At 46.2% G+C, this 15,284-nt stretch overlaps 1 protein-coding gene across 13 annotated transcripts in view; it reads right to left on the reverse strand.

Annotated features, from left to right (window-relative positions):
- MYCBP2 (MYC binding protein 2) overlaps nucleotides 1–15,284 on the reverse strand; it is a 439,899-nt gene that overhangs the window by 142,589 nt on the left and 282,026 nt on the right. For all 13 annotated transcript variants that reach the window (XM_073580415.1, XM_073580420.1, XM_073580409.1 and 10 more), the window contains one exon: nucleotides 14,949–15,064. In XM_073580415.1, the coding sequence (XP_073436516.1) occupies nucleotides 14,949–15,064 (116 nt within the window). The remainder of the gene's footprint in view (nucleotides 1–14,948; nucleotides 15,065–15,284) is intronic.

Here is a 15,284-nt window from a genome sequence, read left to right on the forward strand (position 1 = left end):
TCCTGCTGAAAGTAGCCATCAGATGTTGGGTACATTGTGGTCATAAAGGGATGGACATGGTCAGCAACAATACTCAGGTAGGCTGTGGCGTTGCAACGATGCTCAATTGGTACCAAGGGGCCCAAAGAGTGCCAAGAAAAAATTCCCCACACCATGACACCACCACCACCAGCCTGAACCGTTGATACAAGGCAGGATGGATCCATGCTTTCATGTTGTTTACGCCAAATTCTGACCCTACCATCCGAATGTCGCAGCAGAAATCGAGACTCATCAGACCAGGCAACGTTTTTCCAATCTTCTACTGTCCAATTTCGATGAGCTTGTGCAAATTGTAGCCTCAGTTTCCTGTTCTTAGCTGAGAGGAGTGGTACCCGGTGTGGTCTTCTGCTGCTGTAGCCCATCTGCCTCAAAGTTCGACGCACTGTGCGTTCAGAGATGCTCTTCTGCCTACCTTGGTTGTAACGGGTGGCAATTTGAGTCACTGTTGCCTTTCTATCAGCTCGAACCAGTCTGCCCATTCTCCTCTGACCTCTGGCATCAACAAGGCATTTCCGGCCACAGAACTGCCGCTCACTGGATTTTTTTTCTTTTTCGGACCATTCTCTGTAAACCCTAGAGATGGTTGTGCGTGAAAATCCCAGTAGATCAGCAGTTTCTGAAATACTCAGACCAGCCCTTCTGGCACCAACAATCATGCCACGTTCAAAGGCACTCAAATCACCTTTCTTCCCCATACTGATGCTCGGTTTGAACTGCAGGAGATTGTCTTGACCATGTCTACATGCCTAAATGCACTGAGTTGCCGCCATGTGATTGGCAGATTAGAAATTAAGTCTTAACACACAGTTGGACAGGTGTACCTAATAAAGTGGCCAGTGAGTGTGTGTATATATATATATATATTATATATATATATATATATATATATATATATATATATATATATATATATATATATATATATATATATACACATATATATATATATACACACATACACATAAGCTCACATTCTATAGTAATCGCAGGCGCGGTAAAGATGCCATAAAGAAATCTTATATGCTGTTAACTTAAATTAGTAAACGGGTGATCCAAAGATGAGAAATATATATATATATCATTGGGCGTTCATACTCATAACACAATAACGCATGAAAACCGTATCCTGTGTGTATGAACACAATGTTCACGCAGCATATGAGCATAATGTTTTACCAGCACCGGATATATGTTGAAGCCAAAAAAGTATATCCTGAATAAATGGTTTTTACCACATATAAAGATGTTCATAAACAGACAACCCGCATATGGATTGGCATATAGATTAGTACTGGGTAACACACATGTCCCCATAAACAGAATGGTTATATATAGATTGCCACGAGCATTAAATAAGATACTCGGAAACTGTGAAAAGAAACAACCCCTAAATAGATTGAGGCAGTAATTGATTGTGAACATACTTCCTAAAAAAAATAGATGGCACCACTCGCCGAAGAAGACAAACGTGGTAGATGTATAAAACATACTTCTGGACACAATATATAAATGAAGATTAATGGCCATGATGGTAAACCGAAAGAAGAACTGTAAGCAACATCAACTGTTGCACAACACAATATATACACCGAGATATGAGAAAGATGTAAGTGCCCTCAGCTGCTATACAACAAACTGTGTGTGCAAAATTCCTGCACAAATGTTTGGTAATAAACATCCAACAGGGTACGTCGAAACATCCAAATACGTCGAATGTCAAAATAGACAGTTTGGATTGGTGCCTAGTAATGGAACAAATATAGCACCATAAATGAAATGTATTTAAGATGGAATACACAGACCGAAGATAGCCACATAAGAGGGAAAGTGTGTATCAGAGTTAGTGTAAAAATGACACTTAAAATAATCTGTCACGAACAATTGTCCCAATGATGAAAAAAATGGGATCAGGTTTGTATGAAGAAGTACCATGACTAAAAGATAAATGGTTTTGTGATAACATGTGTCTAAGTTTTTATTTATCATGAACCCTAAAAACATGGTGCTATGAATAATCAGGCAAGGTGCCATGAATAGCCAACCTACCCATAACAATTGTGCCCCAAACTAGATATGCAAAGTTGCAGATCAAACATAGGGGAACATTAGTAACTGGCTAGTCCATCAAAGTGGTAAAAGTCCCGGGGTACATGTTCGGACAATCAAAGACTAGCTAGTCAAACAAGATGGTGAAAACTCCAGGATCCATATAAGCACAGGAACGTTGTACAGAAAGGTAAACAGTCCATGTACAAGATCAATGATGTAGGTCCTAGGTTAATGTCATGGTCCACTTGTTGGCCCTTTTCCCGATCAGTTTGGGCCTTGTTGATGTTAGAAATGTGTTGTTGTACTCTACGTCTAAGGCCTCTTTCAAACTTCAGTTTTTTACAATCAGTCACAATCCGCCAGGCTTTGAAAAAAACGGATCCTCAATTTTCTTTTGAGGATCCGTTTTTTTCCCCCATTGACTTGCATTAATGACGGATTGTCGTCCGTTGCATCCGTTTTTTTTGAGGATCCGCCAAAAATTGCTGTTCGTCACCGTCCTCACAGATTTCAAAACGGAGCTTGCAACGTTTATTTCCCTGGCTGATCCTCCACACACTGATTTAACCCAAAATCCTGTCTTGGTCTCGGTCTCTCTCTCTCTCCCCCCTCTTTTCCAGGCTGCGATTCCTTTAAAATTCTTCATTTTGTAGATCCGTCAAAAAAACGGACGGGTGGCATCTGTTGTCATCAGTACTAAAACGGATCCGCCACCCGTCCTTTTGGCGGATTTTGACTGATGCAAAAAACTGAAGTGTGAAAGAGGCCTAAGTTCTTGGCTGGTTTGCCCGATGTAAATCTTTGGACATTGGCAGATCAATAAGTAGATCACATTCCTGGATTTGCAATTGGAATAAAGCTTCAATTTGATTGTACCACACGATGACCAGTGCCAATCCTTGACACCGATCTTTTGTAGTGACTGGTGGTAAGATGGTCCTTTCAGTTCCTGGCTTTTTTGGCTATCATCTTCGGCCCATAAGAACTGGCCTTTGGTTATCTTTGGTATTTATAGTGATTTTTTTCCACTGTGATTGTGCTGTGAACCTTGAGGTCAGGGAGTTGGCCTGGCGGGGACAGGTTGAAGGTGTTTTCGGTACTTGTGAAGCAGCAGTTACACAGGACAGTTCGTTCCAGTGTTTATCTTCTGATACTAACAAAAACTTGGTGGAATATTAAAAGTTTGGAGGAGTACAATAAACTTGGGATCGTTCCTAGGGGACAACGGATCAAATTATTTCCGGCATGGGAAGCAGATTCTGATTTTAAATCTGTTTGTGAGACTGGTCTTTTGAAATGTTAGTCTATCCTAAATCGGTCTACTGATTGATCATGACCGAAAATTTTTGGTTAAAATAAGGGAAGAGATCAAAGAGAGAGACAAAATTGAGCATCTTTGATGAAATCAGCATGGTCAAACCCTTTCAATCACGTTTAAAGGAAATTATTGATGTTTTTGAAAAAAAGAGATCATTGAAAAAAAGAAAAAAAATTTTTGTGACAAGGGAGACTTTGACAGCAAGCAGGTATTCAGGTGGACACATCATAGGAATAGGAAGTTCAACAGATAAAGTGGTGATCGAAGTCAAAAGAATTTGACTCTAACACATTAAGCAATGCTGGTGACTCTTCCACAAGCGATTTTTTATCGTCAGGAAACAGCGACCAAGAAAGCATACCAGGAGGGGCCGGAGAAAGAGATCCAACCCTCAGAAAGAGGAATCGGCGGTACAAGGAATGGTCACCAACATACAAGAGACAACTGAGACAGCACAGGAAGAAATAAATTCTATTGAGAACATGATGGCCACAGGCTACACCTTTCTTTTCCCTCTTTCCTACCATCCAGATCTTTTATAATGTTGTCAGCAAGGAAATTGCCCAACTTAGCAACACCAGTAACCAAAGAGATAATTTGGGATTCAGAGAGAGACAAGCCCTGACTAAACTTAAAAAGGAGATTTTTGTGTACTCACCGTAAAATCTCTTTCTCTTAGCCTTTAATTGGGGGACACAGAACCTTGGGTGTTATGCTGCTGTCCACTAGGAGGCGACACTATGCATAATCTGAAAAAGATTAACTTTGGCTCCTCCTCTGCAGTATACACCCCTAGACGGCGTCAGCCTTCTCCAGTTTTGTGCCAAAGCATAAGGAGGAACGTAACCAAATAACATAACCATGCCTGTAAGAAGGCTACTATGTACGAGCTCAAGAACAATATGAGAACTCAACAGGAAACAACGGCCCGTAAGGGCAACAGGGTGGGAGCTGTGTCCCCCAATTAAAGGCTAAGAGAAAGAGATTTTACGGTGAGTACACAAAAATCTCCTTTACTCTGTCGCCTAATTGGGGGACACAGAACCTTGGGACGTCCCAAAGCAGTCCCTGGGTGGGAAGCAGTGGACGAATATTGTGCTGACAGTCCCCTAGACTTGGGGTACTGCCGCCTGCAGAACCAGTCTACCCAGGCTCGCATCCGCTGAGGACTGGGTATGAACACTGTAGTGTTTCGTAAACGTGTGTAGGCTAGTCCAAGTGGCCGCCTTGCACACTTGTTGTGCCGAAGCCTGATGCCGAATGGCCCAGGAGGCCCCTACTGCCCGTGTAGAGTGTGCCGTGATACCGGCCGGAAGAGGGGAACTGTTAAGTCGGTAGGCCTCATGTATGGTGGACTTGATCCACCTGGCAAGTGTAGCCTTGGAAGCAGGCAACCCCTTGCGACTACCTTCCGTAAGAATGAAGAGGGAATCGGATTTCCGGAAAGGTGCAGTCCTGGACACGTAAATCCGCAATGCCCTGACTAGGTCAAGCGTATGCAGAGCCTTCTCCAGTCTATGGACCGGAACCGGGCAAAGGGAAGGCAGTGAAATCTCTTCGTTAAGGTGAAAGTTGGACACAACCTTCGGAAGGAAGGATGGTACCGTGCGGAGAACCACCTTGTCCTGGTGAAAGGCTAGGAAAAGTCGTCTGCAGGAAAGTGCTGACAATTCCAACACTCTGCGTAACGAGGTGATAGCCACTAGAAAAAACACTTTCTGAGACAGAATGGAGAGTGGAACTTCTCTAAGAGGTTCGAAGGGTGGAGCTTGCAATGCTGTCAGGACCAGATTGAGGTCCCACGTATCCATCGGACGTTTGTAGGGAGGAACCAATCGGGAAACTCCCTGGATGAAAGTCCTTACTTGCGGTTTAATAGCAATGCGCTTTTGAAAAAGGACTGAAAGCGCCGACACCTGACTCTTAAGCGAAATTAAGGATAGCTTGGCATCTAGGCCCGATTGAAGAAAACCTAATACCTTCGGGAGGTAATAAGGGAGTGGGACTTGTCCATGAGATTCGCACCAAGAAAAGAAGGCTCTCCAGGTACGATAATAGAGCTTGGCGGAGGCAGGCTTCCTTGCCCTGATCATAGTTGCAATGACTGCCGGTGAAAAACCTGCCTGGGTTAGAATCCAGGTTTCAAGGGCCATGCCGTCAAATTGAGGGCCCCTGAATTCTGGTGGAAGAACGGACCTTGAGACAGAAGGTCGTGGCGGTCGGGTAGACGCCAGGGGGCGTCTGCCGTAAGTTGGACGATGTCGGCGTACCAAGTACGTCTGGGCCAGTCTGGCACGATGAGGATGGTCGGAACTCCCTCTTGCTTGACCTTCCTCACGACCCTGGCTATTAGGGGGAGGGGTGGAAAAATGTACAGGAGTCGGAACTGGGACCAGTCCTGGACCAGGGCATCCGCTCCGAGCGACCGCGGGTCGTGTGTCCTGGCCATGAAATTGGGAACCTTGGCATTGAGATGGGATGCCATTAGGTCCACATCCGGGGTTCCCCATCGTTGACAGATCTGGTAAAAAATCTCGGGATGGAGAGACCACTCCCCCGAGTCCATTCCTTGCCTGGTGAGGAAGTCGGCTTCCCAGTTTTCTACACCCGGAATGTGTACCGCAGAAAGTACCGACCTTGTGTCTTCCGCCCAGCGGAGGATATGAGCCACTTCTCTCATCGCCTGGGCGCTGCGGGTCCCGCCTTGGTGATTCACGTATGCCACAGCCGTGGCATTGTCCGACTGTATCCGTATGTGCGAGGCTGCAAGCAAGTGATGAAAGGCTCTCAGTGCCAAGAGAATGGCCCTGATTTCCAGAACATTGATGGGCAATGTCACTTCCCTCGGTGACCACTTGCCCTGTGCCCTGTGATGTAGGTGTACCGCCCCCCCAGCCTGTCAGGCTTGCATCGGTAGTCAGGATCTTCCATTGTCCTGAGAGGAATGGCTTCCCTCGTGTAAGCGAGGTTGGTTTGAGCCACCAATGCAGGGACCTCCTGGTTGATGACGTCAACCTGAACTCCCTGTCGAGGGAGAAGGGGTTCCTGTCCCAAGATCTGAGTATGGCTAGCTGAAGGACCCTGAGGTGAAACTGGGCAAATGGCACTGCCTCTATTGCTGCTGCCATCCTTCCGAGGATTCTCATGGCAAACCGGAGAGATCGAGGAGGACTGCGAAGGAGTGTGCGAACTCCAAGACGGATGGCCAGTGTCTTGTCCTTGGGAAGGAGCACCAGGCCCCTGGTGGTGTCGAATACCATTCCCAGGAATGTTAGAGTCCGAGTTGGGATGGTCGACGATTTCTGTAGGTTGACTAGCCATCCCAGGCGACTCAGTGTGTCTAGAGTGATTGAGACACTGACCTCGCAGTCTTTGAAAGTGGGAGACTTGACGAGGAGGTCGTCCAGGTACGGGACGACTAGAATGCCTCTTGAGTGCAGGACGTCCATGGTGGCCGCCATGACTTTGGTGAACGTTCTTGGAGCCGTGGCGAGTCCGAACGGAAGGGCGACAAACTGGTAGTGGTTTTGGTTGACCGCGAACCTGAGAAACCTTTGGTGGGCGGGAGCAATTGGTATGTGGAGATACGCATCCTGTATGTCTATGGAGGCGAGGAATTCTCCCTGCTCCATGGATGCAATGATGGACCGGAGGGACTCCATGCGGAAATGACGGACCCGTACGTAATTGTTGAGCTGTTTTAGGTCCAGTATGGGTCGGACGCCGCCTCCTTTCTTGGGGACTACAAACAAATTTGAGTAGAATCCTCGGAATCTCTCGTTCGCGGGAACCGGCACCACAACTCCTGATTGAAGGAGAGAGGAAACCGCTTGGTGGAAGACACGAGCCTTTTCTGGTGGTGTTGGAGGAACAGAAAGGAAGAACCGGTTCGGTGGAACGGAAGTGAACTCCATCTTGTATCCGGAAGACACTATTTCCCTGACCCACTTGTCTTCTGTAATAGGCAGCCAGACTTGCTGAAAGAGTAAAAGTCGGCCGCCTACTGGTGGGGTGTCTTCCGGAGTTCGTGAGTCATGATGAAGCGAAGTTCTGAGGTTTTCCTCCCTTGGGTTTCCCTTGGCCTACTTTCGACTGCCAAGCCCTGTCCGGTCGCTGCTGCGTCCGTGGGTTGTCTCTGCGTGGAGAACGGTTGCGGTTTTGCACTGGGCGCGAAACGGACCAGCCCGAGGAATTCCGAAAGGATCGGAATCGCGTCTGGTTTCTTCGTTTAAACGTGCGTTTCGGTTTTAGTTGAGGGAGAGAGGTACCCTTACCCCCGGTGGCATTGGCTATCATGGTGTCCAACTTTTCGCCGAAAAGTCTACCAGTAGAATACGGAAGTCGCGCGAGGGACTTCTTTGAGGCCGCATCCGCTTTCCATTCTCGCAGCCAGAGGATGCGTCGGATCGTGATGGCGTTTGATGCTATTCCCGCTACACCTCTGGCGGAATCCAGGGCTGCATGAATCATGTAGTCTGCTACCACTGCCATCTGGACCGCTTGGTCCGAGAGTTCAGGATTTGAAGCCTGAAGACCCTCCTGTAGTCTTTTGGCCCAAGCTAGGATGGCCTTGGCTGCCCAAACTGAAGCAAACGCAGGGCCCAGAGAGGCGCCTGCCTCTTCGAAAATAGAACGAGCCATGCGTTCTACTTGCCGGTCTGCTGCGTCCCTGAGGGTTGAGCTATCCGGCAGAGAGAGTAAAGTCTGCGCTGCTAGCCTAGAAACCGGAGGGTCCACTTCAGGTGGATCTGCCCATTGTTTGGTGTCTTCCTGTGGGAAGGGGTACTTCGCTTCCAGATATTTGCGATTAGCGAATTTTTTGTCAGGCTGCGCAAACTGTTTGGTAAGTATTTTCTCAAACTCATCGTGATTAGGGAAGACCTTAGGTGGTTTTTGAACACTTTCGAAGCAAATCCTATGTTTTGGGACTTCCGGGGGCGACTCTGGAATTTTTAGCACCCGATGAATAGAAGAAATTATGTCCTCAACTAGCGCTGTATTGCTCGGGGGAGAAGGTACCACGGACCTGACCGTTTCATTATCTGAGTCGGAGTCACAGATGCCCTCCGAATCCTGTGCCTCACTAAGGTGATCCCTGGAGGGCGACCTGGGGCGGGCGTCTTCTGTGGTGGGGGATCCCTGTGGTAAATTGCACTGTCTGTCTGTGGCAGGGGACTGCCCAGGAGACCTGGAATGACGCTGTCTCTCCCTAGAGGGGGACGACCTTGTGCTATAGTGCGACTCAGGTGATCGAGACCTGTGAGTCCGCTTACGTCTGTGAGAGTCGGAAGCAGCATGTTCCTGAGACAAGCTGTCCGTTTGCTGTGTACCGTCCATAGCCGGGGTCCGACTCTGCAGAGCTTGCAGCAATGTAGCAGTTAGGTTGTCTATGGACTGTGACATAGACTGTGACATCTGAGTTGCCCATTCCGGCGTGGCCTGTGACACTGAAGCGTCAGTAGGGACTCCCTGGGGTTCTGACCCAGAGTTCTGGATGCAGTCCCGGCAGTGCGGATACGTGCTGCCACTAGGGAGCGTGGCTTTGCAGGCTGTGCAGAATGCATAGAAACATTCCTGCCTGGTTCTCTTCCTTGAGCCCGGCATAGTGCACAGAGGCTGGCTATAAGGGATCGTACAGGGGTGGCTACGCAGAGGGAACCCACAGAAAGCCTTATAGGAAGTATAGATTCACAGCTGAGTAATGAGAACCCAGCTGTGAGCTTACCCCACCGGTGTGCCCCTAGGTCCAGCGCCGACAGATCCAAGTCCTGTGCCCCCCGGAGACCGCTGTGATGCTTCTCTCCTGGATCTCATCCAGAAAAAATGGCCACCGGGGCTCTGAGGAGAGGGAGGAGGGGGCGGAGAGCTGAAAAGGGCGCGCTGGGCTGTGTAAAAACGCGCCCTTTCTGCCTCAATCCGCCCCTTCTATGACACTCCAGTGTGTCATTTTGGTCATCCGGGGGGCGGGGAAAAGGCGGCGGCTTCAGCTAGGCCGAAGCCGCGGTCTAAATTTGAAGCCTGATGCCCAGGAGGGCTCCAGAGCGGCGCGGTAGTCCGGGGGGGGGGGGGGGCGGATTTGTACCAGACCCCCCCAGAACGGTGGACTGGATAGCGGTGGGGGTAGCAGGGGTAGCGGTTTTTGTATGGGGGGCCCCTGAAGGGCTATGGAGCCGCTGCTGCTGCAGAGACAGGGACGCAGCAAAAGCCCTGTTTCTGCTGTGCCATCCAGTCCGCACCCTCCCCCAGCCCCCACAGGATCCCTCAGCCGGCCTGGGGTCCCTGGAAGCTGCGGAATGCTGCCTGATCTCCGACCCTACCTGAGGCGTCTCAACCTAATACCCCCTGCGGGGGATTAGGGAGGGTGCGTCTGTCACCGTCAGGGGGTCTTCATCCTCGCCTCAACCTCAACCCAGACCCCTTAAGGGTGTTGGGGAAGGAGGGGGGTCTCGACCTCGAACCAGGACCCGAGGGACTGGGGAGGGAGCGACATGGGGAAAAAACCACCTCAACCGCGTACCCCTAATAGGGGACCGAGGAGGGAGCCATGCCGGGAGTCTCGCTGGAGACCCACTTTTCTTCATCTGTATTTCCGTGAAAAAAAAAAAAAAAAAGGAAAACGGAAGAAAAAAGGTGTGCCTCCTTGCGACACTAAGCAAAAACTGGAGAAGGCTGACGCCGTCTAGGGGTGTATACTGCAGAGGAGGAGCCAAAGTTAATCTTTTTCAGATTATGCATAGTGTCGCCTCCTAGTGGACAGCAGCATAACACCCAAGGTTCTGTGTCCCCCAATTAGGCGACAGAGTAAACAACACATCATTTATCATCAAAGAGGCGGACAAAGGTTTTACCGTCGGATCCTACAACGGTTTTCAAGACCAAATTGAATCGGCTACTCATGTCTGCCAAACAAAACATATTGAATTCATTTGTCCAGGATATCTCTCACCTGATTCGACAACTCAAAGACCTATCGGTGCCGGAAAACACAATTCTTGTAACCATGGACGTTGAGTCCCTGTACACCTGTATTGGCCACATGGATGGCATTGAAGCAATTTCCTACTTTTGAACCAGCAGATAACAGCCAGCCTTCTTCTTAGATGAAGCCGTTGATTTTCTGGACTTAAGGATCATGAAGACCGGCACTACAATCCAGACTAAGCCATTTCGGAAAGCAACAGCAACAAATAGTCTACTACATTTTTCCAGCTTTCACCCCCAACACCTGCGCAATAATATACGTACCCAAAGGCCAGTTCTTACGGGCCGAAGATGATAGCCAAAAAAGCCAGGAATGTGAAGGACCATCTTACCACCAGTCACTACAAAAGACCGGTGTCAAGGATTGGCACTGGTCATCATGTGGTACAATCAAATTGAAGCTTTATTCCAATTGTAAATCCAGGAACGTGATCTACTTATTGATCTCCCAATGTCCAAAGATTTACGTCGGGCAAACGAGCCAAGAACTTAGACGTAGAGTACAACAACACATTTCAAACATCAATAAGGCCCAAACTGATCGGGAAAAGGGCCAACAAGTGGACCATGACATAACCTAGGACCTACATCATTGATCTTGTTCATGGACTGTTTACCTTTCTGTACAACGTTCCTGTGCTTATATGGATCCTGGAGTTTTCACCATCTTGTTTGACTAGCTAGTCTTTAATTGTCCGAACATGTACCCCAGAACTTTTACCACCTTGATGGACTAGCCAGTTACTAATGTTCCCCTTTGTTTGATCTGCAACTTTGCATATCTAGTTTAAGGCACAATTGTTATGGGTAGGTTGGCTATTCATGGCACCTTGCCTGATTATTCATAGCACGTTTGTAGGGTTCATAATAAATAAAAACTTAGACACATGTTATCACAAAACCATTTATCTTTTAGTCATGGTACTTCTTCATACAAACCTGATCCCATTTTTCATCATTGGGACAATTGTTCATGACAGATTATTTTGAGTGTAATTTTTACACTAACTCTGATACACACTTTCCCTCTTATGTGGCTATCTTCGGTCTGTGTATTCCATCTTAAATGCATTTCATGTATGGTGCTATATTTGTTTCATTACTAGGCACCAATCCAAACTGTCTATTTTGTCATTCAACATATTTGTACCATACCCTGTTGGATGTTTATTACTAAACATTTGTACAGGAATTTTGCACACACAGTTTGTTGTATAGCAGCTGAGGGCACTAACATCTTTCTCAGATCTCGGTGTATTGTGTTGTGCAACAGTTGATGTTGCTTACAGTTCTTATTTCTGTTTACCATCATGGCCATTAATCTTCATTTATATATAGTGCCAAGAAGTATATGTTTTATTATACATCTACCACATTTGTCTTCTTCGCCGAGTGGTGCCATCTATGCCCAATTAGGGTATATTATGATACGTTCGTCCTTTTTTTAGGAAATATGTTCACAATCAATCACTGCCTATCTATTTAGTGGTTGTTTCTTGTCAAAGTTTCCGAGTATCATATATAATGCTTGTGGCAATCTATATATAACCATTCTGTTTATGGGGACATGTTTGTTACCCAGTACTTATCTCTATGCCAATCCATATGCGGGTTGTCTGTTTATGAATATCTTTATATGTGGTAAAAACCATTTATTCAGGATATACTTTTTTGGCTTCAACATATATCCGGTGCTGGTAAAACATTATGCTCATATGCTGCGTAAACAGTGTGTTCATACACACAGGATACGGTTTTCATGCGTTATGAGTATGAACGCCCAATGATATATATATTTCTCATCTTTGGATCACCCGTTTACTAATTTAAGTTAACAGCATATAAGATTTCTTTATGGCATCTTTACCGCGCCTGCGATTACTATAGAATGTGAGCTTCTATGTGTATGTGTATATATATATATATATATATATATATATATATATATACACACACATACATACATACACATATATACACACATATATATATACATATATATATACACACACATATATATACATTTATTGAGAGTTCGCTCATTACTGCAGGCCGCTTTGTGCTTTATCTATCTAGTGCATGCGCCGTACGATGGGTCCACGTCTCTGTGTAGAGAAACTGCTGTCAGTTTAACAAGATGCATATGAGGTCCCCGCGCACGCGCATAATGGATTCAGCGCATGCGCTGTCTGACTGTTTGCTCAACTTTGTCAGTCCCTGTGATGCGAACAAGATGGCCGCGACCGCGCCGATTTCCTGATTTCTCACCTCAGTAAGGTTCTTCTTTAATTATGCTACATTTGTGTTTTTTATATAAATACATAGGGCACACAATGGAGTCCAGCGCTTCATCCTCCCTTGAGAAAGCCCCGTGGGTAGTGGCAATACGCATGGGGCTTTGCTCCGCCCACCATTCCAATCCCACAAATTGCACCAAGCATTTTATATTTTTTTTGTATGCACCTTCATGCTCCAAGGAGCCCTGATCTTTATGGTTATCAAGCCCTCTGGTAACATGCAGCAATTGCTGCCTTTATTCCAGCTTTACTAGGGGTGTATAGGCTTCTTTGCTTTGTCTTTTTCAGGCTTAGCGTCTCTAATATGCATGGTGATATGAATAGCATTATTTTTAGTGTGTTGGTTTCATCAGCAATTATGTGATATTGTATTACAGATTATTTATTCTTGTATATAGACTGTGTGGAATATACTCTGCTGCTATATATTTGCTCTAATCTGTGGGACTTTGAATGTGGGAGGGTCATTGTATCATTATTACATGCCATGACCAGGTTGCAGTTTTGCATTTAATTGTTTTTATGGATTCTGTGTTCCATGTTTGTGCCTTTTTTAACAAATAAAACTATTAATTTATGTTTCATACAAATATCTATGTTTGTGGTGTTGCCTTGAGATGGGCCAGTCGCTTTTCTTGTTTCATGCTACTGTATTTACTCCTATTACTTATTTATTCCCACTGCTCCTCTGACTTCAGTTTCCTTTACATCTGCTATATGTTTGAGAGATATGGGCATTTTTATTTAGTGATAATTTTGATTATCTTTCCAAAGGGGATGTTGCTCACAGGTTAATAATACAGAGCAGCCTAAAGACCCCCAACCCTCCAAGGGTTCCGGTGAGCCATGCTCACTTGTAAGACTTAGGCTACTTTCACACATCCGGTGTGTGGGGTCCGGCGGCGTGTGGCGAAAAGCCGGGCCGCCGGATCCGGCCTGCAGCCGTGACACCGGATGTGTGTGCGGCGAGAGATACGGCTCGGACGTGATTTAAAGGAGCCGCAGGACAAGGTGGACAGAGGCATCCGATGAGAGACAGCTGCTGAAAGGGAGGTGAGGGGAGGAGAGGAGAGGAGAAGGGAGGGGAGGGGGGTGGAGAGAGAGAGAGACATGTGGGGTTAACACTTAGTGTCCAGGCGAGAGAATCTCTCTCTTGCCGGGCACTTGTGGGGTTAACCCCACAGAGAGATCTCTCTCTCTCACCCAGACACTGAGTGTTAACCCCACAAGTGCCCGGCGAGAGAGATCTCTCACAAGTGTCCGGGTGACAGAGAGAGATCTCTCTCTCTCTCGCCGGGCACTTGTGGGGTTAACATTCACAGAGTCCGGGCATGCGCGGTGGAAAAAGCCGGTCCGGCGCTGACAAAAAACGTTGCAGGGAACGTTTTTGCAGATGCCGGACGGCTAATTTATGCCGTGTCCGGCAACAACCGGACACGACGCATATCCATCCGGCACGATGCGGCGACCATGAAAGCTTATGGGACAAAATCGGATCCGGTTATTAAAAATTTTGCCGCATCGTGCCGGATTAAAAAAACCGGATGTGTGAAAGAGGCCTAAGAAAAACTAATTAAAAAGGCCCATATCGCTGGAACTGTAAGGGAATGCTTGGGATTTCAGTTTATAGCACACTTGCGGACTGCAGCTGTCACTTGACTATAAGTATGGGAGGAGGGTTGCTGACATTATGTAAGGTTTTAAAAAAAAAAAAACAACCTTTAGGAGAAGCAACTATGCAGAATACCATCTCCCACCATTTGATTATCTGGACCTTTTATGTACCATACTTTATACTCGCTTGTCAACAATTTAGTCTGCTTCTGGTCAGGCGCTAACTTGAATTTTACATTTTCACACTTCATTCTATGGTAAGTTATCATTCCCCCGAGGCTTCATCACGAAGACGGGTAAAGCAAGCACCAACTCCACCAGCTTGCAGAACAGCAATCAAGCTCAGATTTATTTTTCTATAGAAGTCATACAGTAGGGAAGGCTTAACTGTAGTTGTTACTGATAGTCATCATCATTGACTGCGATAAGTGTTTAATACTCCCATGAGGAGTCGGGGTGGAAAAATCCAAACAGCAAGTTAAAATGCATGTAAGGGTAACAACCAGTTCCCCATAGTCACTGAACCCAAATTCAGACTGTTATTTAATGGATTCAGTGTGATATTTAGTGACAGCACCTGTTAGATGGAATTTATTTATGATAAACTTTGTTTGAAAATTCCCTTTGTCATAAATATAGTACATTACCAATCTCTATTCCATCTATGGTGACATGTATGGTATAAAGACCGACAGCACCAGGAGTCCAATTTGCACAATAGGTTCCATCATTGTTGACTCGAATTAACATATTTTCACTTGGCCTAATAGGAAGGAAATAAGGCATACATTATACAAAAAAGTCATACCCAAACAATATAAGAAAAGTAACATATCTAGTTAACAGCAGTCAGGTACCTAAAAGCGTTAGACTGCCTAATCTAGAGTTGTGTAATTAAGGTTCATTATTATCTTTTTATCGTTCTCACAGTTTAAAAAAAACAAACAAAATAAAAGTGTTTTAAGAAATTGCAACGGAATCTT

This window comes from Dendrobates tinctorius, unplaced genomic scaffold (assembly GCF_039654945.1).
Source record: "Dendrobates tinctorius isolate UK_male_01 unplaced genomic scaffold, ASM3965494v1 ptg000064l, whole genome shotgun sequence".
NCBI classification, from domain to species: domain Eukaryota; kingdom Metazoa; phylum Chordata; class Amphibia; order Anura; family Dendrobatidae; genus Dendrobates; species Dendrobates tinctorius.